We start from the raw sequence: 24273 nt of genomic DNA on the forward strand, positions 1-24273 counted from the left end.
ATGCTTTCCCAAGTCTGCCCTGTTCCAGTTGCCTGTTTCTGTGACCTTCTGTTGTCAGAGGCTTCCGTGGACTGTGGCAGTGAGCTACTCAAAACCACTACTATCCACACTGCAGCCCAGCACTCTAACCACTGAGCTACTCAAACCCACAACCATCCACACTGCAGCCTAGCTCTATCTTTAAACAACCCAATCTCTCTTTAAACATATTTAAACGAAAAAAACAAATGAATACGAGTCCTTTTTCAATGAATAAAAACTAGAGCTCAAATAAAATGTGATGATTAAAAGAGTCCCAGAGGGCTTGTCATCTCTTCTGTGAATAGGGGCTTGTTACACTGTCCAGTATGAAGGGGTGTTGAGGTAATCCCTCGATAGGAGCTGTGTAAATACAGTGTTGGTGGATAGATGCTGGGATTCCTGTAATAAGTTTCTCGGAGTCACTCCTATCCCACGCCCCGCGTACAGAAACACAGGAAGCCAGATCAAATACAAAAATAGGGATCCCAAAGAAAGAAAAATAAACGAGTCATATTTCTATAGCACAAAACCGCAAGAAACATTCTTTAATGAAATCTGGTTGCAATCATATCCGAGTCTTGATGTTCCCTATGGGGCTCGGGTGGGCTGTTCATCTTACAGTGTGTAATCCTGAGCTTCCCAGTGTAGAAACGCTTCCTCTACAGCGCTATCAGGGCCCTTCGGAGTTTATTGAACAAGACACTTTATATGTCAGCATTTCAGTCTACTGCAAGAGCAGCAGCCAGTGTTGTGTGGTGCCCTGCCGTTTCGGGTCCTGTCGCTGAGACGAGAGCAGGTTAAAAGCTCTAAAACCACGAAGTGCAGATGAGCCCGACTCTCTTGCATTGCGGTTAAGATGCTCGGTTGCACCGCCCAGCCTCCGTCCTGTTACACTAGACCAAGTCGCTGCTTTTGTTTTTAACCCAGCTTCTTGCGCAGTGCTAACAAACTGTTTTTTCACTCCCTTGCAGGCTGGATTTCACCATAACTAGCTTAGCTGCCATTCTCGTTGACAAGCTTGAACCTGTCTCTGAGCAACTAGAGATTGCATTATCACCTGTGAACAGTACAACAGATAGGTTGTTCAGACAGAGGTACAAATAGTACTGCAGGTTAAATTAAAAGGAATGTCAGTTCCACTCTAGGGTTAACAGGTACATTAAAACAGGTATGTAGAAATACTGAAAGAAACTAGCAGAAATTGAGTAACACTTTAAAACAGTGCCTGCAAATTCATCATGAATCCCGGCTGAATACCACAGGAATAACCCCCAAATATCTCTGAGTTCTGAAGCAATTCATTCTGAATTTAGCCCTGTTCATTTATGTGGATTTAATGGTCCATATTCATTGCCTGACCCAATGTTTTTCTGAGACACACTAAACTCAATTGAATTATCAGTCAATACCTCATACATGTTTCCTGAGGCATGAGACAGCCATGGCAATGCTGCCGGTATGACTATAGTTCTCAGCCAAGTTCTTTACTGCCCTTGCTTCCTGTCAACACAAACAGCATTGAAACCACTGAAACAAAACTGTTTTGTTTTGTGCTTAAATTAGCAACCCCGTGCCTCCCCAAGCCCACTTCACCCCCTTACGAGACAGGGCAGGGGTACGGTACTCTTGGGACAGCGTTATTTCCAGCATGACGGACACACCCTCAGATAGACGGGTGTTCTTGAATTGATCCCTTTCTTTCTTTTTGCCTTTGTGCTTGTGAGCTCCTGTAAACATGGACAAAACTCTCAGGGCCAGGACCTCTGTACTAGACACCAATACTGGCTTTCTGGCTTTACAGTTGGTACACAGCTGTTTTCTATGATTCTTTCTTATTCCAAGTTGTCTAGGAAATAAAATAACTGTTTCACTGCCTTATTGTCTAAACAATGGCAATATCTTTTTAATATATCCATTTACTTCATGTTTACAAACTAGACCATCAGAGAGCCCCTTACATTAAAAATAACATTATATATATATATACTGTATAATGTACATTGTTCTGCATAAAATGACTCTTCTGTAATAGTAAACAAGCTACACATTACATAAGCCTTGTGCTTGTAATCACACAAACGCACATGCAACAATTCCTTCACCTGATTTTGGACCTATAATAAAAAAAGTAATTGTTTTGCAACTCACTGAGCACCCGTTACAGCAGGACCCTGTGCAGCCGCACATGCTCAGACTGACCTTCCAATCAGCAGGCCTGGAAATGATGACATCACAGAGATTTCCTAAATACAGGGTAGCCCGTGATTTCGCCATTAACTTTCTGGGCCGCCTGTAACAAAAATGGATGCATAATTATAGCCCAGAATGCATCTTAAGTTAAAATGCATGTTAAAAAAATATGTGCTGTATAACATCGACATTGTTTCTGCTAGCAGCTTGGTGAACATTTCTAAGTGTTAAATATGCAGCTAATTTAACATGAACACGCATTTCTACCTCAAGTGGGAATCAGTGGCCAACCCTGATCCACATAAGGACAAACGACCAATTATTAACAAGCGCAGTAACTTTTATCCCCTTTACATTTCATTCTTAGACCCCCCCATGACCCTGATGGGCTCCAATCCCATCTCCCGGCTTCATTCCGGTCCTTCTCACATCCTGATTTATCATGGCACTTGAAGCTAACATCCAGGCCATACAAGGCAGACTGTTCTGCAGATTACGGTGCTGCAAACACAGTTTTACTCCCCATTTCAGTTTGTGCTTCAGCTTGATTTACGGTTTCTTCTGGATCAATCTCTTGCCTATGTTTGGTGCACAGCAGCCATAAGCTTCACAACTCAATTGAATCCCTGAAGTAGGTGACCCTCGTCCTCTTCTGTGATGCTAACAGGCCTCCTCTCGCTGTCTGGTACTTAAACCGTACTCCCAGGATTCGTCTCTGTGCATATGCCCAGTGAATACACTTCTGTGCATTTCAGGGTCGCTAGCACCAGCTTCCACATTGCACCAGCTGGGTTTTATAAGACTGGCAATTACAAGACTGTTGCGTTTTTATTTTAACAGTTGTTCAAAAGCGAAGCTAAACCTTATGTTCACATTGACTGGGTTAGTCAAGCTGTTCATTGAGGTCAGTGAGCTAATCTTGTGATACTATATCAATTCTGAGAATAATTGTGAAAAGGACCCATATTGTCTTGTGTTCTGCAATGACATTGGCAGGTCATTACGTTAAGTGATTGGAATTTGTTTTCCTGCATAGTAATGCTGGTGTAAAAAGAGGGACTTTTTTTTGACCACACTGTGGTATTGAAATGCCTCTGCTGGGATGTCCCAGCGCTGTTGCAGCCTCACAGGATGCACATGGATTGTTTGCAACTCTATGGAACAATAAATCGAATTTGCCCACGTCATACACCTGACACGTCCAGGCTTGTTTCCTAAGTTTAGACATAAAGAAAATCAGACACCAAGTCGTAGTGTGGGCTCTCAGGGGGGCCCGGTGCAGCTTCAGTGCACAAAGGGGATCAGACTAGTCCTGCCAACATCATACAAGGGATCTGTCCAAACCAGACAGTCCTGTTTAATATCAGAGCAAAGCCATTTCACATGTACAGCAAGAGTCCAGCTACTAAACCAAGCTCAGGCATATTTATTATAGAAAGAGAGCCGAGAGTAAATAGCTAATTACATGAATAATAATAATAAAATAAAGTAGCTCAAATTAAGGGGAACACTGTAAAGTAGACAAACGTTTTGGAAAGTGCCTTCACCAGCAGGTTTATTTCTGGCTTTATTTCCGAATTTATGATTTTTTGAATTCATTAAATATAAATGCTCCTATACCAAACTAGATGAAGTCAACCATTTCAATGAGCTGTCTATAGCAATGGTTTGAATTCCAGTGTTGAAATCTGTTAATGCCGGATGCTAGAGGTGTGCTGATTCTCATATCAGTTTGTACAAAATAAAATTAGGAAGCCAGGCAGAAAACAAATTCAAGGCTAAAGACAAACTTCAGTTTAAAAATATCAGTGGGCTTTAACATTGAAAACAACCTGGAAAATAAAACTCAAGCAAAAACTAAATATTGACCTCTTAAAGGAAACCATGTTTCTCTGTATTTAAAACAAAAAAGGGCTTCAAATCACCAAAAGGCCATTCATTTTAAATCCCAGCCAATCTTCATCTGAATGAATTGTGAATTTTATGGTTAGATGAGCTCACACTGAAAGCATGGTCAGCTGTGAAGTAACTCTCTTCTTTTCAAATCGAAGAGGGGAGGGGTCCAGGTGGTGGAGCCTCAGGTGAAACGATATCGATCTCCACCGAGAGAACGTAAAGATCCGTCATTCTTACACGGGTCGGGGAAGTGAAAAGTATTCCTGTGTGACTGATGAGAATGTGACGGTCTTCGCTGTGAACATTCCCTTTTTAAGACTCATTCGTTTTGGGGCTGTCACAGGGGGAGATGGCTTGGTTAAACACAAAACAGCCAGTCTAATGTCAGCTCTTTTTGGCAGCGTTGCTAAGGAATAATGTTTCCACAGCCAAAAAAATGGAAGGTTTGGATCTCTATACAAATTGTGAGATAGCACGGTTGTTTATAAGAGTCTGTCATGATTTTGAGAGCTCATACTACATGGATACATACCTCACCAGCACACTGAGTCACCATCTGTCTGGGGCTGTTAAAAACACATTGTGTACAGTGAATGCTGTAAAACACATGAACACAGCAGGGTGAAGCGGCTACGTCACAGCACCTGCTTCGATGCTGAGCACTGGAACTTTCTGGATTCAAATCTTTGTCGAAAGATCTAACGATATATTAAAGTGTTTGTTAAAAAAACAAAAGAAACTGTAATACATAAACAGAAAACAGCGCAGCCCTTCACACTTACAGCTGAGGGTGTAACAGATGAAGCATCGTTGCTGTACAATACAAGGGCCCGAATATCCCCAACGTGATTCAGTTCTGTGGATCTTTTAATGTAGAATCAGTGGTACCAATCAGTGCACAGACCACAGCACACAGAACCACAGAACACAGAACACAGAACCACAGCACACAGAACCACAGAACACAGAACCACAATACACAGAACACAGAACCACAGAACCACAGTACACAGAACCACAGAACACAGAACCACAGAACCACAGAAAACAAAACCACAGTACACAGAACTACAGAACACAGTACTCAGAACACCGTACAAAGAACATAGAACACAGAACCACAGTACACAGAACTACAGAACACAGTACTCAGAACACAGTACAAAGAACATAGAACACCCAACACAGAACACAGAACCACAGTACACAGAACTACAAAACACAGTACAAAGAACATAGAACACAGTACACAGTACACAGAACACAGAACCACAGAACACAGTACAGTACCTTCTTGCAAAAGAAAAAAAGAAACAAGAATCATGTGATTCCTTGTGTTCTTGTTGTTGCGTCTGTCTGGACTTCTCCAAATCTGCAAACAAAGAGAGAATTCCGAGACTAACAGCATGGGCTGTTTTTATCTTCTGGCCTAGGGGATGCCCTGATTGTGTTCTGTCAGCCTTGAACACGATCATACCCTATCCAAGCGTGTTAACCCCTTCACTTGAGGGACCACGATCAAACACATATCATAGACCTCTTGGTGTCTTCAGAGGACCGTAAGCCTTCAGCTCTTCTATAAATACTGCGGCAAAAGTTGAAAAAAGATTCAGACGTAAGACTGTACGAAATGAAGTCAGGAAGACGAAAGTTTCAACCAATGCCTTCTAGCCAAAACATTTGTGTGCTTGACATAGCTTCTTACAGTTTTCCCTTACAATTCTGATTGGGGGTGTTGAAGTCTGCCTAGCTTGAAGAAGGTTTGTGGATTGCATGTTAAAGAGGTGCTGTGTCCTCCAGGACGTTCTGTCAGCTTCAGAAAGAAATATCTGTACCCTGAGTGACCACTTAATTGTTGGCATAGTGCAGTGTAAGGCCTAATCTCAAACCGCAGCCCAGAGTTCAAACATTCCCTGTCTGGATCAGAGGCCAGACAAACGCAACGAATCACAAGGCTTTCCGCATGTTCATCAGCATACAGACTGCTGCTTTATATCCACTGCTAACACTTCCACAGAGCGCTTCTCTTACAATTACAAATGAGCTTCATTGCGTCAGCAACCAAGAATCACATCACATTGTTTTGTCCATGTTGATGTCTTTGATGTGGGGATTGTAATGCATCTGTGTGCTGTGTGCATGTTCTTTCTTTCTTTCTTTCTTTCTTTCTTTCTTTGGTTTTTGCATTTTTTATATTTCCGTCTTGCCACAAAGGCACCTGCAGAGGACCAATCGTACATATTGCAATCCACAGTTCTCTCATTCTCTCCACATTTGGATTAAACAGAGGATCATATTATTCTGTTCTGTGCTTTTGCAGATAAAGAGAAGCTGTGGTATTAAGAACTGCACTGATTGCACCACAGAAACCAATGCAGATCCCAAACAACAAAGTATTTCAAGTAAAAAATAAAAAAAAGTATTATGAATTAGTATGCAGTTGTTTATCTCAGGCCTCCTAGATTTCCCAGCCAGTGTACTAATATGATAACAATGAGGCAGCCTGAAACAGTAAATAATAGGTCCATTCTTTATGCTGTTGAGAACGGTGTTTATCAAGGGGGTCGGGGGTCACATTTAACATGCATTTCATTATCAGAGCATTTTGGGATCGTTTTCAAACACACTATCACAAACAAGTTACTTCTACTTCTGTATAGAAGGGCTTACTCAGAGGCAAGGCTGCAGGCTACTCGCTTACTGAATGAAGTTCTTCAGAGATTCGTAGCTGACTAATAATCACTGTTTTCATTTCAAAGTTGTTTTGTTTTTTTTTCCCTGCTGGCCGTAGATGTCTCAGGGAGCCAACTTTATATAATAGAGTATTTAGATACTCTCAGAGAGCCGGCATTAGATGTCATGTGAACGACCTCAGTGTCTTTAACCCTGTAATGGGATTATATAGCACTAACTGCATTAGTCCATTTTCAACACGCTGGTTTTAGGATAAACCCATGCAAAAATCACATTTTTGGGACGATCTGAGTTGGGTGCCAAATCTGAAGGTGTTAAATAAAGTAAAATAAAAAAACTCCTCAGTAGCACCAGCAGGGCGGCGGTAGAGCTGAACGATGTGCAGTGTCCAGCTGTGCGTCCCGTTAAGAAGCTGGAGGTGCCCCATCGTGAGGGCAGCATGTTCCTGAAGAGCGGCCCGTATCAGCAGCCGGAAGGTGACAGCGACTCTGCAGTGTGCCACTTAGCTTCAGTTCCTGGAATGATGCCTGCTCTCTTCCTGTTTCTCAGCCACTGACACACCGAACAGAGATTCCATTATCACAAGAAGGGGAGCTGCGCAGGGCAGGCTATCACAGACACCCTCGCTCCCTCCCCGCATTCCTTCTCCCTGAGGTCTTCAGGGCTTTTTAAAAATGATTTTTTTGAAGATATTGACACAGGGTAGCCCCTCCAAGTCAGCATGCCACTCTCCACAAAGCAGCCTCCCCCCCAGGCGAGGGGAGCCAGGGATGCAAGCTCAATCCACTCCACTCTCCTCTAACATGGAGCTTGGGGCCGGCATGTGCACAAGGCTGTCCCCTCACAAACAGCTGTGGCTCAGTGAAGGGAGCTGTTTACAAAAAGGAAAATAAAACTGTGTTACTAAACAGTTTGACTCTACGCATAAAACAGTTAGGTTAGTGCTAAGTGGTTTCTAGATTTGCACTGAAACACTATAGCCGATTTCATTTAAAAAATACATACTTTCTCATTTGTTCAAGAGACATCATCTGCCTAAAATGTTAAGAGGCTCTTTGACATTTCTTAGTGAATCTGAAAACATTGTGCACCTCTAATCAAGATATCCTTTAACAGAGAAATGAAATTGTGGTTTGCAAAAATAAAGAAAAGTCTAGATCTTTCAATGTGGCAGCTGTGGCTATGACTCATGTTCAGGATATGCTAGAACTTCCTGAATTCACATCTTCGTAGTACCATATATCATGTCAAAGACTTATGCAGCCGCCTTTCCTTGTTGTTATTCAGCTTGTGCTGTAGTGAGTTTATAACATGTGGTGAAGTACTGTGTGTACATCTATTTAAAAGGTTATGGCATGATAAGACATGCAAAAATAGATTTTTTTCTGAGCTGTGAGTTTTATTATTAATTTTGTTTAATGTTATTTTCTTTTCTAAATATCGACAGTGGTTTTATGTAAAGTGGTAACCAAAAGTGCTACTGCAGAGTTTTGCTTGGCTCAAACCGCACTGCCTCCCAGTCCTTTGGTTACAGTACATATAGAAATAGTAGACCACACTGCCTCCCAGTCCTTCAGCACTAACCACTAGACCACACTGCCTCCCAGTGCCTCAACTCCATCCACTATTCCTCACCACCTCCCAGTCCCTCAGCTCTAACCAATAAACCACACTGCCTCCCAGTCCCTCAGCTCTAACCACTAAACCAGTCCTTCAACTCTAACCACTAAACCACACTGCCTGCCAGCCCCTCAGCTCTAACCATGATTCCTCACCACCTCCCAGTCCCTCAGCTCTAACCACTAAACCACACTGCCTCCCAGTCCCTCAGCTCTAACCACTAAACCGGTCCCTCAACTCTAACCACTATTCCACACTGCCTCCCAGTCCCTCAGCTCTAACCACTATTCATCACCACCTCCCAGTCCCTCAGCTCTAACCACTATTGCTCACCACTAGGTGACAGCTCCTCCATGTCTCAAGGAGCTGTTTAAATGTGCTCCCGGATGATGAGACTGATGTCCGTTGCCAAGTCGGACGGGCAGGAAACAGATTGAGAGGATCCCTGTGGTCAAGGCTGTGGGGAGGGGAGGATTTCCGAGCCGAGTCTGAGTCCCAGTACGCCCGGTGCTCTGCACACATCAAGGCCTTGATTGCGTTAGGTGGGCTCTGTATTAAACAGGCTCACAACACACACCAGCACCCGCTGAAACCCCGAGGAAAGCAGTTAGACTGACCCTGGAATTGCATTGTAATGACATCTTGTGCTGGAGCTTGTGAGCAGTGCTCTCCAGTGTAGCTCGGGCACTGTAGTTAGAGAGCAGCGGCACTGCAGTCACATGACCATTGATCTGCAGTCTAACTTCACTCGGCTGTCATGAGTACCATTTTACTGCAAACTTTTTGTAAACCCTACATTACACAGACTGGACTTTTTTTTTTTTTTTTGCTTCCTGGAGTTTTACAATAACTGTAAATGAAGTCTGTGTGACTATATTTATCTATGAGAGAAATGACATCTCCCTGATTAATGAATCTGTACAGTGAAACACGATACAGCCTGATTATGTTCTGGTATTGTTGTCCTCATGCCCCCAAGCTCTCACTCACCCACTCAGTGTGCTTCGGCCCCAGCACCTCACTGATGGAAGAACTGCAGCCTCAGTGGTTGTTCGAATTGCTTATTTTTCTTGTAAACCACATGCATTGCAATACCCTCTACCCCAGCCAATGGATTCGTATTGCTTGATGAACCAACCCGAGCATTTCGCTGTTGTTTCCATTGGGACTGAGTGGTGGAGCAGCATTTGCGTTACGCCAGACTGACCCAGGCATGTATGCACAGTATACTAGATCTGCTAGCCTTCTTTGCTCGATGGACAGTCAGAGGGAGAGGGTTCAAGGCACTGGAGAATGCATTAAAGATAGACACTTCGGTTTCCTGTCCATCAGGGACTGCAATTAAACAGCTTCTTGGGACACTGAGGAGCAGTGGGGTCTAACGGTAAGAGCTGAGGGACTGGGAGGCAGTGTGGAATAGTGGTAAGAGCTGAGGGACTGGGAGGCAGTGTGGAATAGTGGTTAGAGCTGAGGGACTGGGAGGCAGTGTGGAATAGTGGTTAGAGCTGAGGGACTGGGAGGCAGCGTGGAATAGTGGTTAGAGCTGAGGGACTGGGAGGCAGTGTGGAATAGTGGTTAGAGCTGAGGGACTGGGAGGCAGTGTGGAATAGTGGTTAGAGCTGAGGGACTGGGAGGCAGTGTGGAATAGTGGTTAGAGCTGAGGGACTGGGAGACAATGTGGAATAGTGGTTAAAGCTGAGGAACTTGGAGGTCTGTATTTTCTGAGTTGTATTGTGCTGGGTATTGCAATGTACATACAGATACGTTTTCTTGTTTTTTTTTATCCCCTTATTTGTAAAATCATAGTGAAAGCATGGCAGTGCACAGGCAAGAACAGTAAATCAGTGATGATGGTAAAGCATTGTAAAAACGTGGTTAATTGCAGAAGTGCAGCATGCAAAAATGTTAACGGGGGAAGAACGTTTTGAAGTCTGCAATATGCAAGAGAAGAATGGGTGCCTGAAGTATCTCGTGTGCAGCATTTATGGGACAAAAAAACAAGTCTGTCTACCATATGTCAGAGATGTGCCCTGCTGAAATGTGTCCCCAAAGATCAATCTGGTCTCTTTTCCATTCTCATAACAACTACCATCTTAGGAATCAGATTCCTATACGAGGAACAGACACTGTATTGTGAACAAGTAACATCTGCTGCGGTCGGGAGCTGATTGCTGCCATTCGTCCCTCCCTTGCTGGTTTTGGGTTGTACACCAGCGGCCTCGCCACTCGTGCACGTAGTGGCCAAGACAAACTTTAGATGATTACCGCAGTTTTGTAATCCACTCCACACCATGCCATACAGTTGCAAAGCTGTAGACGCTGCTCCGCAGTCATCTGTCTGAATTTAAAGCTGCAGGGTCCTACAAACAGCAGCAGCATTGCACATAAATAGCACCTTTCAGCACAAGTCTTCCCAAAACGCTGATCAGTTATGTTCAGATTAACACTAATATGCATTAAAATTACACTCAGTTTAATAGTTCAGTCTTTTGTGCCAGCTTGCCATTGGTTACTCTGTGTTCCAAAAGGTTCTGCTCCAGTTAATACTTGCTTCAGATGAAGGCTTTTTGTTATAGCCCTTATAAAACTGTCCCATAGTTAAAGCATAGCAAAGTGTAATAAAACATGGTAAAAGCACAGGTGAGCATGGTAAAGCATAGGTAAGCATGGTAAATAATAGCAAGGTATGGTAAAGCATATTAATAAACTTGGCAAACCATGTTAAACTGGGGTACATGCCAAGTATAACAATGGGAAAAGCAATGCTAAAACATACCATGATAAAATACAGTGGAAACCTTTCATAGAGGTCTCAAGCTAAGCCTGATTCACCAAGCTCTTTACACCAAAATGCAATGTGAAAATCAAACTGTCGATGTTGCAAAACACTTCATACGGGTCATAGATTCAAATAAATATATAAATATATATATATATATATATATATATATATATATATATATATATATATATATATATATATAATGTAATTGGTGCAAATTGCATTTGGCGTAAGACTCAGACTTCATTTCTTTTGCTTGACAGGGGAATTAATTTCTTCTTCCAGCTTTTGATAACAACATATGAAATATAAAATTCATTAAAACAATCGACCTTCAGACTGCTTTGAAACAGAAGAGCCCCAAATTCAGTTTTACTGCACGCCTTCACGTGGGGAGAAAACACTGAAAACGGTATCTGTCTAGTAAATACACATTCCCATGCAAGCTAGTAAAGTTCAGATACATGGGACGCTGACAAAATCAAACCAGAATTTAGAAGTGATCGATCTGTCTAGTGACTGATCCGTCTGACTGAGTGTCTTTGCACATCAACAAGGAGATACTGGGGGTTAAAACGAAAGAACACCACGCTCATTATTACAGTGCCACTTCAGTACACTTTCACATCACTTGATTTTCATGCAGTATGAGCTATACACCAGACTGTTAGCCTGGACTGGAAAGCTCTGTCATGTACAACTGACCGAACATCTGTGTGGCTAATAGATCCCCATTGAGGGTTATTCTCTCATGTTGAATGCAGAAGATTCACCACCTCTCTGTTCAGACAGGTAGCTAATTTGACCCTAAAGGACTTCTTGAGCTAGTCAACCCACAATACCCTAATTTGAAAGCGCTGTTGCTGTTGGTGTCCACCAGGGGTCGCCAAACACTTGCATTCATACTAACCCTTTCAGTGCCATGTGATGAGGAGGGGGGGAGGGGATTTTGTACACCCCTATTGGAGCAACTTCACAATACAGCAAGGAAGGTCTGAAGTGTGTGGGGGAGGAAGGGGGTTCACAACATGTAGAATCATTTCTCTGACATTTAAGAACATAAGAAAGTTTACAAACGAGAGGAGGACATTCGGCCCATCTTGCTCGTTTGGTTGTTAGTAGCTTATTGATCCCAGAATCTCATCAAGCAGCTTCTTGAAGGATACCATGGTGTCAGCTTCAACAACATTACTGGGGAGTTGGTTCCAGACTCCCACACTTCTCTGTGTAAAAAAAGTGCCTCCTATTTTCTGTTCTGAATGCGCCTTTATCTAATCTCCATGTGTGACCCCTGGTCCTTGTTTCTTTTTTCAGGTCGAAAAAGTCCCTTGGGTCGACATTGTCAATACCTTTTAGAATTCTGAGTTATTGAATCAGATCGCCACATAGTCTTCTTTGCTCAAGACTGAATAGATTCAATTCTTTTAGCCTGTCTGCATATGCCATGCCTTTTAAACCTGGGATAACTGTGGTTGCTCTTCTTAAAGGATGTGACAGTGTCTGGGGAGTATGAGTCATCACATTAATGCAGAAGTATCTGAAAGCAAAATATCCCTCCTTTACTGAAGATGTTATCTGGTCAGGCTTATGAAATATATAGTATGCTGAGGAAGGAGTTGCTTGTGATTGGGGAAAAAGGGTTCTATTATTATTGTTGAGGTCATTGGCACCCTGCGTTGTCAGCGAGTCAGGTCATCAGTGGCTGTCAATGGCCGGTTTCAGTTTGACGTGGCTGAGGAATTAATGACCACAGATAAATGCACAATACTCACTACTGCATGTCGCTCCAGTTGTGTTAGGAACAAAAACAGAAAAAGAAAAAATATACCATACTGTGAACAACTATAGACGTGGTCTCGAGGTAGGGTCTTATACTGTATATGGAGCTCGAGAAATCCATCTCAACTCACTACTGTAAGTTAACAATCAGTTGCAATCACTGCTGCCCAGTTTGCAATTGGCGCTGTAGCTTTAAACAGCGGCGGCGGCGAGAGAGAGAGAGAGAGAGAGAGAGAGAGAGAGAGAGAGAGAGAGAGAGAGAGAGAGAGAGCGAGAGAGAGAGAGAGAGAGAGATAGGAGGAGGGGGGGGGGGGGGCAATAAGGGGAGCTCACTGACAGCGAGCGCTACAGTAGACGAGATGAGCAGTAAGCGAGTGTGGAGATTCGGACCTGCGCGCTGCTAAACCAGGTCGCCTTGGAAGCATTGGAAACCAATATACAAATCATTTTGTATAGGCTACAGCATTTTATCCTCCTCAGAAAACTAGAGCGAATAAATAAATGGAAGCAAGACAGGGCTTTCTAATTGGAATTCACTTGTTCTCATTTGAGCAAAGAAAATAATGGGGAATACAGCACACAAACCGGTGTCAGGTATGGGCATTTTATTCATGCTTCATGTTATGTAGCTGTCGTTTCGGATTTTATATATATATATATGAAATTAATAATGATTTTATATATATATATATATATATATATATATGTGTGTGTTTATTTTTGCTGTGTGTATTTAAGACGGGGTTGCAATATTAACATGCGTTCAGTTGAAATGGCACATGCCACTATGCCTAACCTTTGCATGCTTTCTCTAAACGGTCTCTGTGTTTCTGGTAGCCCTAACACAGTCCCGTGTGGGGAGTATAACGGCTACCGAGCGGGTATAGGCAGGGGTAACTAGCAGATTAAGTGCATTCGCACAGTATAAATGACGGTTCAATACGGGACTGTGCTGAGGAGACGGTTCTTAACGGAGATAGAAAGTCATCTTTAGTCGTTCATAATAACCAGGGATAGGCTTGCGCTTGTAGGTGATCTATCTGTAAACTGGTTTATTGTGCGTTCGGTCCCGCTAGTTCACGTGTTTATTTATGTAATAAGTGTTCATGTAATATCACAATCTTTGTATTGGCTATGCCGCCTCTTTTTCTTTTATCTCATTACATGTAAAGTTGGTTGTGCCTATTTACACCACGACTGCGTGTAAATAGCGAGGGTGTATGCGTTATTTACACTATGCTGTGCAAATACATGTAAAAAGAACATGGTCCCTATATACACAGCAGTACATTGTGTGTGATTCATTACTGTTTCTACAGCCCGTGTTAACCATATTATTTCATTGTAGTAACCCGCGCTAAACCTAAACCTATAATTATTACGTTATTACCGTGAAACCAAGAAACCCTAACCCCAATCTTAAAGTAATAATGAGTAGCAGTTATTACTGGCGTCGCCGAGATAACCAGTATAATGATGTGTAGGCTAGGTGTCCAGATAGCTGCTTTAATTTTTTTTTTATTTTTTTTTTTCATGAAATCCATGTATTTGTGTTCATTGTTCTCATTTTGATCCGGTTATTGATCCACATATTTTTTGGTGCTTTCAGAAGAATATGCGAGCGAAGACATAATGGATCAGTTATGGGAAACAGGTCTCGTGTGGCACACCATTAGGGTTACCCTTATGTAAAAGATAAATACTTGCACAATTATTTATTTTTCTAAGTATCACATTTGTAATAGTAATAATAATAATAATAATAATAATAATAATAATAATAATAATAATAAATTATTATTATTCATAGAATACATTATTATTATTATTATTATTATTATTATTATTATTATTATTATTATTATTATTATTGTAGTATTTATGCCACCTTCACAAAAGATACTGCAGTTTCGTGTAGAATTGAAAGTAGGGCCCCGTCCCTCACAGGATTAGTATCTAGCAGGACTAGGCTCAGCTGGCCGGTGCGATCATGTGTGTGACCCCTTTGCTGGTTCGGACTCCCGGCTGCCTGCCTGTTGTCACTTTGACATTTGTTGGAAATAGCAGGGGCTGTGCACGTAGTCGATCTCTTGTGAAAGACAGCGTGTGGGCTTGAGCGGCGTGGATCTTTCTGCGGCTTTACATTCCATTCAATAAATCGACACTAAAGATGCGAAATAGTGTGCTTATAGGTAAACAATAGGTATCATTTATCTACACAGAATATGACTAGATTGTCACTCCATGGCTTGCAATTACAACATGAGTAATACTATTACAAAAGTAATAGGCCTACACATTTATTATTATTATTATTATTATTATTATTATTATTATTATTATTATTATTATTATTATTATTACCGCGACCCTCTATAGGATTAAGCTGTTACAGATAATGGAAGGATGGATTATTATTATTATTATTATTATTATTATTATTATTATTATTATTATTATTATGAAAACAAAAGATGGATATTAAAAACAGACCGGATGTGTGCTGTTAAACATTATAAATATGCGCGTTTTCCCCCGTAAACGTTAGTGTCTGAGATTAGATAAATTAAGAACCTAAAAGAAGTCCAGTCGAATTTCAGAACGTCGCATTTCCACTGACACAGCAGTGAATCGCAGCAGCACACGTGTTGCTGAGAGCTTTTGCACTTTAAACGTGTTTTTTTTTATTCTTTAGTTTCTCTGGTTTCTAGTGAAAGCTCTGCTAAACTTAGACTGAATCACGCACTGCAAGCTTGAAACACTCGCTCATCGCCGTGACCTGTTTCAAAGAACTGGACCTTCGGCTTAACAACTGCCCTTCCCTAACTGCTAGCCCGTCGCCACTGTTTCAGCTGCTGGCCGACTGCATCCAGCCCCGCTGTGTCCCACAACGTGAATTACTCTACTGTACTGTGCAGGTACGTCACTCAGTGTGGCGTGCATGCAGAGGCGCTGTCAGTGAACCGGGGTGGCTGCATGGACGAATGTAAAACACGTTTTATCTTTAAGATTCTGTTTTAAAACGAACTTGTGAAAATATGAGCATTCCACAACGCTCTAAATGAACCCAGGACGCGCACCCTCGTTCTGCAATCACACAATGTTGTTTACTACAGGAATTTAGCTGGGGCTGGGGCTGTGTTGCCAGACTGTATTGGAACTGACGGGAAAGTAGCTTTTTGTACCAGACCTACATCCTAAATAATACCTGACTGGCCTCATCAACCATTAGACCATTTTCATGACAAGCTTCCCTTTCTTGTTTGTATTTAGTTTTCTTTCAGGGAACAAGTAATTATACATCAGTGTGTCTAAAAATAGGAGGCATGCACAAAGAATGTGCATGTTTTGAAAGCTATTGTAAGTGTTCTCCAATGCTGTGTATTATATATTCAGAAGAATGGAGCTGTACAGCTGTATTCTATGAATCTTTTATTGTGTGGATTTTCCAGAATAGAAGGACACCCACTTGTATTCAATCATGCTCAGAGAAATCAATTCTAAAGGTGTCTCTGTGTGTGTGTGTACAAAATAAAGGCTACTGCCGTAAGAAAAGTACAAAGAAATCAGTTATGAATCTGTAGACATGTTATAAAGGACGTTATGAACAACATTAGACAGCTTTTCATAATAACTGGTTATAGCAATATATTTTTTATAAGCATGTTCAACTCTATGGATGGAAATAAGAGTCCTATTGAATAGCAGTTTCAACCATTCCAGGTTTTATAACAAGCTTGACTAGCCACAATGTGTACAGGTAACAAGCTGAGGTGTGCCTTATTAAACTCATAGTAAAAGCAGGAAGGGATCAGACTGCTTATTTCCGTCCCGGGGCTGTAAAGCTCACAGGACTTGAAGCTTTATAAATGTTACATGTAATAAACTGTTGCTCCTTGTTAATACTCATCATACTAAAGTCCTCATACTAACGTGTGATTGTAACTTGGCCACTCAAAGCAGCTGCTGTGGAAACAGATGCTCAGGGTTATGTTCACAGAACCTTTACCACCATGCACAGTCCACAGCTGTTATTTCCTTCTAAAAACAAAACAAAACGTTTAAGAAAGACCGATAAATATCCCTGGAAGTTCCCACAGGAACTTTCTGTATGTTTCTAGATAGTTCTGAAACTTTCTGTATGTTTCTAGATAGTTCTGAAAAAAATGGTCCAGACTTGATGGATGATTAGTAAATCCAGCCCTCACTCTGCAGGCTAAGCACTGCCATGTATCGGTCAGACTGTAGGACTGCACCTGGTTGTAGAGCCACTCTGTCCTGCTGTACTCATGAGATCCCGCAGGCTGAAACGGAGCAGCATGACCGTTTTTTGCCTCTGCTGAAGCACGCTCTCAGATTGGGGTTCGGGGAGGTGGGTGCTCCTGTGATTGTGCTTGAGTACTGTCAGGACCCCGGTGCGTTCTGAATCCGGGAGAGATGGCTGAGAGTTCCTCTTAGTGTTCCAGAAGAAGCACACGCCACACAGCTCACGCTAAAACTCAAAAACTAGTATTTACACTTCCTCATCCTCACTGTCCTTTGTGAAGAATATGAACCCTATAGCAACTGTTACAGAGAAGTAATACAAAGTCATGCTTCTGTTAACCTGGACTGGTGTTTGTATACCATTGGGTTTCATTGGGTTTACAGCCTGGCACTCATGCTGTTGTATCAGGGGCCGTCTGCGCCGGCTGATTGGTTCATCACAGCATTGCATCGGCTCATCTGTCTGTGTATTAGATCAGGTTCCTGTGCATGCTTCGTGAATTGGCCTGTTTAGTTTTACTGCTCCACCCACCCAGAGCTCTTTACTGCATCCACATCTTCAGTGCAATGCTGTATGTGATATAAGGAGCTTAGACAGCAGCATGAATGAGTGACGACCTTCTATACTGTAAACGTATATTTCATTCTGTTAGATGTTTACAGGCTGCATGGATTAGTCTGGTGCCGCAGCTCTGTGGAATGTCAACAACATACCCTGGGAAAAGCTTGTATCATTTACCACTTTACTGCTGGAGAGATTTTTTTTTTAGATATTTCACAAAGTGTACTTTTATCACATAAACACGATGAAAAATTTTTAACACACTCTGACATGTAAACATAAAAAAGCATTTCTATATTTGCAGCAAAGTAAGCTGTCTGTGATTTATTGTGTAAAAAGACTACGCGCAACACTGTATATGGTGGTTCCATGGCTGTGTCAAGAGATGAGCAGATTCTTGTCTCCTGACTATTCCCTTGTGTGTGATTGAACAGTTTTTCACCCTCCGCGCCTGCACTTACAAATTGTCTTCGTGGGTGTCATAGTTCTCAGCTATTTAAAAGTAAGATGTATTTTGTCTGCCTTGATGCCAGTCAGTTTAATCTGTCTGTTAATGAAAGATTTTTAGATGTTAAAATTGATATTTTATACCTGCAGCAAAACTAATGCAAATACTGGCAGAGTGACTAGAGTTGTGCTGTACCTGTCCGTGCATTTTACAGTGAAATACTCAAACAGTATTACAAAGCCACTTCTGTTGGCCAAATGAACCCGGTGTGTTGTTCTCTAGCGCTCTCTTTTTAAGCTCTGTTTGGTCGTTGTTCCAGTTTAGCGCTGTCGGACCTGATATAGAAAGCCATGGGTGGAACGGCCTGGCATTGCTCCATGCGAAATGGGAGGAGGTGAAAAACCTGACTTCAGTCTCCAAGGATCCCCCTTTCATGTTACTGCCGGGAAACTATAGGAACAGAGACGCTTTTGAATCCAGAGGGGCTTCCCCTTTACCATGTAATTGCATCACCTGTGATATATAAATACCTAGACATGCTCTTTGAATGCACGTGCACACTTATTGGCCCAGGGAAAAGGTCACGTGGCTCGAAGCTTGGTTATTTCCATTGGGAAGCGCCTGATAACCAAAGGGAACACAGCTTGCTGTTAGCATCAACCAGGTCTCGTCTGATCTCAGCTTGGAACTTCGTCTTGCCTTGTTAAAAGTCGTATTCAGTATCCACGTGAGTGATCAAGTTACGGAATGGTTTTGAACAAGCAGCCCCTTTTCCATGAAGACAGGGGGAAACATTGGACTCTAAAGTAGCTTTCGTTGGCTGAGGTCCAGCACTTGGGAAATGTACCCTGCAGCACGGTGCCTCCCCCTCACTCCCGCTGATGTGATTCAGAGTGAAGGCAGGCAGTCCTCGATCTGTAGGGGAAAGCCTTTTCCTGGTTCACAGGTGCAATAACATCAGCTCAGAGCAGCTGCAGCAGCAGCCACAGCAGCAGCAGAGCCCAGCAGCTGAAATATAGCTGCTGGCTGGAAATGATTGTATTGCAGTACAATGCAAAGCTAACTGACCTGAGCGTCCCGTTGATTTATTTTTCAATTAAATAGGGTGCTTTAAAGTCCACTGCGTTCAGAGAGAAGAGGGGTTGGGGAGAATGTTTCTGAATGGCTGGCTCCTGTGGTCTGAAGGGTCTTGTGTGAAAAGAAATGTGAAAGAGGGGACCGAATCAACCCAGGACACTGTTTCAAATGTAACACAGAGATTAGGACCAGAGGCCATCAATAATAATAGTGTCTGTAATAACCAGCATGCTCAGAATATTTTCTTGTTCAGTTAGGAGCAGAACTGAATGGGCTGTGGCTGACTTTGTTCTCTTTCCCAGTTCTGTGGTGGATGAACAGCAGAGTGTTTTGTGATTACTGTATTATTCTATTTAATACTGGTTGACTGCTGTGGCTACAGGAGGCTGATTCAGCTGGTCCTGTTGTGGAAGTAACCCAGCATATTCCACTCCTCTGATTGGCTTGTTATGATGTAATGCTGTACAGGACATGTCCTCAGCAGATGTGTTCCTTTCCGTTCGGGACGCTAATAGAGGCTTTGTAATGGAGAAGTGGGGAGATATTACTGGTCAGGAGTCAAGATATATGAAGTGGGCAGAACATTTAGATATTGCATTCCATTTAACCTTTAACACATGTCTCCAAAAATGCTTCCCTATTGATGTGTTAATATACCATGAACAGTACATCAGAGATTACAAAAAAACGCTGTTTTTAATTGGACTTGTTTATTACCTGACCCCTGCTGCACATTATGCTATTGCTCATTTATTCTTTAATTAGAAACCACTATATATATATATATATATATATATATATATATATATATATATATATATATATATATATATATATATATATATATATATAATATATATAAAAACACATATTGAAATGGAATATGGCAGGCAGTGGGTTTGAGTAGCTCAGTGGTTAGAGAAAGCGCTGGGCTGCAGTATGCAAGGCAGTGGGTTTGAGTAGCTCAGTTTTTACAGTGCTGGGCTGCTGTGTGGAAGGCAGTGTGTTTGAGTAGCTCAGTGGTTAGAGACAGTGCTGGGCTGCGGTGCAGTGCAGAAGGTGTTATGTTGGATAAACAGCTTCTCACAAACAACATCAACAAAGATGCCCTGCATCTAAACAGCGGTTCATGCATTCCTGGATCTGGGTTCAGATTTCCCATGGACAATAAAGAAATCCCACATTCTATAATAAAGCGCACATCTGATTTCAATAAAACACCACTAACAGTTTTTTATAGCCTCGCTTTTTGATGGAGCTGGTGTTATTACGGACATCTGTTCTCTATCAGACATGAGAAAACCTCTCACCACAGCCTCTAATGATTATAGAATAGGCTTCCCTATAAATGGTTTCAGGGCTTCATCTTATTAAATCCGTTTCAGCCTTTCCAAGGAATTCATCTGTGGGCATCCGATTCCAAGCTGGGAGCATGGCAGACTCTTAGCATGCTGTGAGGGCCCTCTGCTAAAAGATAACAAGGTTTTCCTTGCAAATGCTAAGAGATCCAAGAAGCACATTTTATTGCAACCTTTGAATGACATTTTTAAGGCTGCAGAGCAATTGTGTGTTTGGCTACAGACAGTGAAGTTACTGGAAAAAGTGACTGCAGTAATGATTTCTTCAGCACAATAAATTCCATAATACTTTGGTTGTTTTAGTTGTAATATTTAGAGCTGGTGATAAACCGTGTATTACTAACATACGTTGTTTTCCAGGTTGTATTTGAGCTCAGATGAGTTTTACTGTAACAGATGCCTTTTGTGTGCTTACAGCTAATACAATAATAGTAACTTTGCCCCTGCACCTCAGCTGCATGGCTATAGTCCTTGATAAAGAAGTGATTCTTTCAGGTGTTACCATACTGGCTGGCTTACTTGTAAGAGCGCAGGACAGGGCACCAGTGTGGCCTAAAGATGGAGGAAAGGCATCAATACGGCCTAGTTGGTAAAGCAGACTGGATTTGTGGTTAATCTGATGGTTAGAGTTGAGTGACTGGGAGGCAGTGTGGTTGAGTGGTTAGAGCTGAGGGACTGGAAGGCAGTGTGTTCTAATGGTTAGAGCTGAGGGACTGGGAGGCAGTGTGGTCTAATGGTTAGAGCTGAGGGACTGGGAGGTAGTGTGTTCTAATGGTTAGAGCTGAGGGACTGGGAGGTAGTGTGTTCTAATGGTTAGAGCTGAGGGACTGGGAGGCAGTGTGTTCTAATGGTTAGAGCTGAGGGACTGGCACGTCTGCGGTAGATAACGCTGACACAGACATTCAAACAAACAAACAAACACAGCTTGTATTCAGTGACGACGACGACCGTGTTCGTAACCATTCTTATTACAGAATTTGTTTCTCAAATAGCTCAAAATAAAAGAATTCTCCGGGAAGGGTCTGCTAAAAACAGCTGGCTGAGATCACTCACTGCACTTCATGGAGCTCAGTCCTGCCTAGTCTGCTGTAAGATGAAGCCTCTGTGGGACACAGCCTCTGTGGGAAAGGAAGTCTATCGATAGTTTCTCGGAGCAGGATAACTGGGCTTTTCTGGGTATAGCCTGATTATAAATCAAGAGGTGATATAAAAAGAAGCAAGGTTGGTGCAGAGCTTGTGGAGAGTGGCGCGGGAACCCATGAGTGTCTGAAAGAGAGAGATGTACGCATTATATTTTCAATTTAGACAATCTGCCTTGTGAAGTGGATTCAACCTAAAAAAATACAATAAGAAATGAAAGCTATTGAAGCCACTTCTAACCATATTGCATATATATACAGAGAGAGAGAGAGAGAGAGAGAGAGAGAGAGAGAGAGAGAGAGAGAGATTTAAACATTACTGGCTACTGTACCAACCTTCTGGCAGGATTCCCTTTGCACGGTTTATGCAGGCAGGGAAATCCATGTAAGCAGGAGAGAGATGGAGAGTACACTGCTGTAAACTGCAACAAGAGAGGACAGAACAACCTGGTTCAACTTCAGAGGGCAACTGCAGCCTCACCTCCTTGAAGCCTGGACAAGACAACTGCAGCCTCCCCTCCTTGAAGCCTGGCCATATCCACAAACAAGGCAACTGCAGCCTCACCTCCTTGAAGCCTGGCCATATCCACAAACAAGGCAACTGCAGCCTCCCCTCCTTGAAGCCTGGTCATATCCAGCAACACCAGCAGCTCGACAGGCCAGCTCACCTATCCAAAAAGGTTTGTTTGGGGGTGTGACTCCTCCCCCTGAAGAATCTGGTGCTGGTGACTCCTCCCCCTGAGCTCCAGCCTGGCGCTCCCATAGGGACATGAAGGATCTTATTGACCTCTTTCAAAGACAGTTAAATAAAGAATGAAATGCAGTGCAGCACCATATCTTATTACGTTTAAGGAATATAAATACAATTCGGAGTGCTTAAGATTCTCTGAGCAGAATTCATGTACCTTCTCATGCCCTCCGCATCATACACACACATGCAGTATATGAGCTGACTGATTTGCAAGCTTCTATCCCAATACCACCTTAAATACAAACAACAGAGATTACTGTTGCTTCAATACGTGTATCTGTTGGCTATAGACTAGATACGGTGAATGAGTGTAGCCATTCAAATCTTAAAGTGGTATTGCAAAGAGTCAATACAGGTAGGGTTTCATCGGCAGCTGTATGGTTGTAATTTATGATTTTAATTCTGGGTCTTTTAGTTGACCAGTGTCCACGAGTGGAGTCCAGACATCCGGATGTACGGTGCAGTGAAGGCCAGTGGCTCTCATCCCATGCTTCATAAAAGCAGTGATTTATTAATCACAGAGCTTCATAAACTTTACAGCAGGTTGGGCAGATTTATCCTCTCTTGTGCCTTCGGTTCCTCATCTCATCACAGTGTATTTTCATACCTGGCTTTGTTCCAGACTCGGGAAGCTAGTTGGTACATCCTCCTGACTCTATATTTGTCAAATAAATTCTCCCTCAAACCCCAGTTACAGCCTTTGTGATGTAAAACACATGGCTCACAGTTAGTAGAGATAAGGGGAGCTCATCACCCCAGCTCTTAAGAGAGGGATTTTAATCTTAATAAAGCAGGCGCTTTTCTCAGGGCTTCTCCCTGTTTGTTGAAATATTGTGTTCATGCTTTTATTTGAGGTTGTACGCTCCTGACACTGCCTGTGTCCATGTTGTAACAACAATAGATACTTTGTAGGTGTTGCATTGTCATGAAAACAATGAGGTGTCGAGGAACGCTTTGTGTTTTTGCAAAAGGAAAAGGAAAAATGCAGAAAGTGGCTTCCCTTTTTAACAAACTGCTTTCCCCAATGTAAACGTGCTGTTTGTTTCTCGTCAGTAAGGTCCATGGCGTCAGTCCAGCAGATTTCTCGAAGGATCCTCTTGTACCTCTTGTCATCTCGTGCCAGTCGCTATCACTTTGTTTTTCTTCTGGATGGGAGATCTTTCTGGGAAGTCCCCACAGTAGCATGCACACCTGAGCCAAGTCCATGGTTCGTCTTTAGAGTTTTGAAGGGAGAATCCTGTTCTGATACATTTGGAGAGCATCCCTGGCAGGGATCGCTTCCTTTTGTGTAAATGGTGGTTTGCGGTTTAAACTCTCAATGAAATCGTTATGTATGAAAGGACGACGGTCTTGGTGTTTTTGTAGTACAGTGTCTGTGTTATTCTTGCTAATCGAGTCTGTTGTGGTCTTTTTATGAGAATCACAGTGAAAGAAAATATTCCCTCTGGGTGTTTATTATTTATTAGAACAAAAAACAAAAGCATGCAGAAATAATCCGCTGACAGAAGCCTCGGCAAGCATGTGAAAAGCATTGTTAATCTTAATGTACTCAGGATCAGTGCAAGATCTATAAACAAACTGTTAATACAACCCCTCACCCATACCCTCATCCTCCCCTCCCCCTCCCCTCTCCCACCCCCTCCTCTCCCCTCTCCCTCCCTCCCTCTCCCTCCCCCCTCCCCTCTCCCTC

General features: G+C 42.4%; 1 protein-coding gene across 3 annotated transcripts in view; it reads left to right on the plus strand.

The window, feature by feature from the left end:
* Positions 1 to 24273, plus strand: part of LOC117431385 (E3 ubiquitin-protein ligase NEURL1B-like) — a 53704-nt gene that overhangs the window by 21662 nt on the left and 7769 nt on the right. The window contains exon 1 of one of the 3 annotated variants that reach the window (XM_034052254.3): positions 13316 to 13576. The exons of 1 other annotated variant lie outside the window; for it this stretch is intronic. In XM_034052254.3, coding sequence (XP_033908145.1) covers positions 13546 to 13576 — 31 coding nt within the window. In that variant the 5' untranslated portion in view covers positions 13316 to 13545. Of the gene's footprint in view, positions 1 to 13315; positions 13577 to 24273 lie in introns of those variants that run through there. One more of the 3 variants, XM_034052253.3, reaches the window with a different exon arrangement.

Source organism: Acipenser ruthenus, chromosome 22 (genome assembly GCF_902713425.1).
Source record: "Acipenser ruthenus chromosome 22, fAciRut3.2 maternal haplotype, whole genome shotgun sequence".
Classification (NCBI taxonomy): Eukaryota; Metazoa; Chordata; class Actinopteri; order Acipenseriformes; family Acipenseridae; genus Acipenser; species Acipenser ruthenus.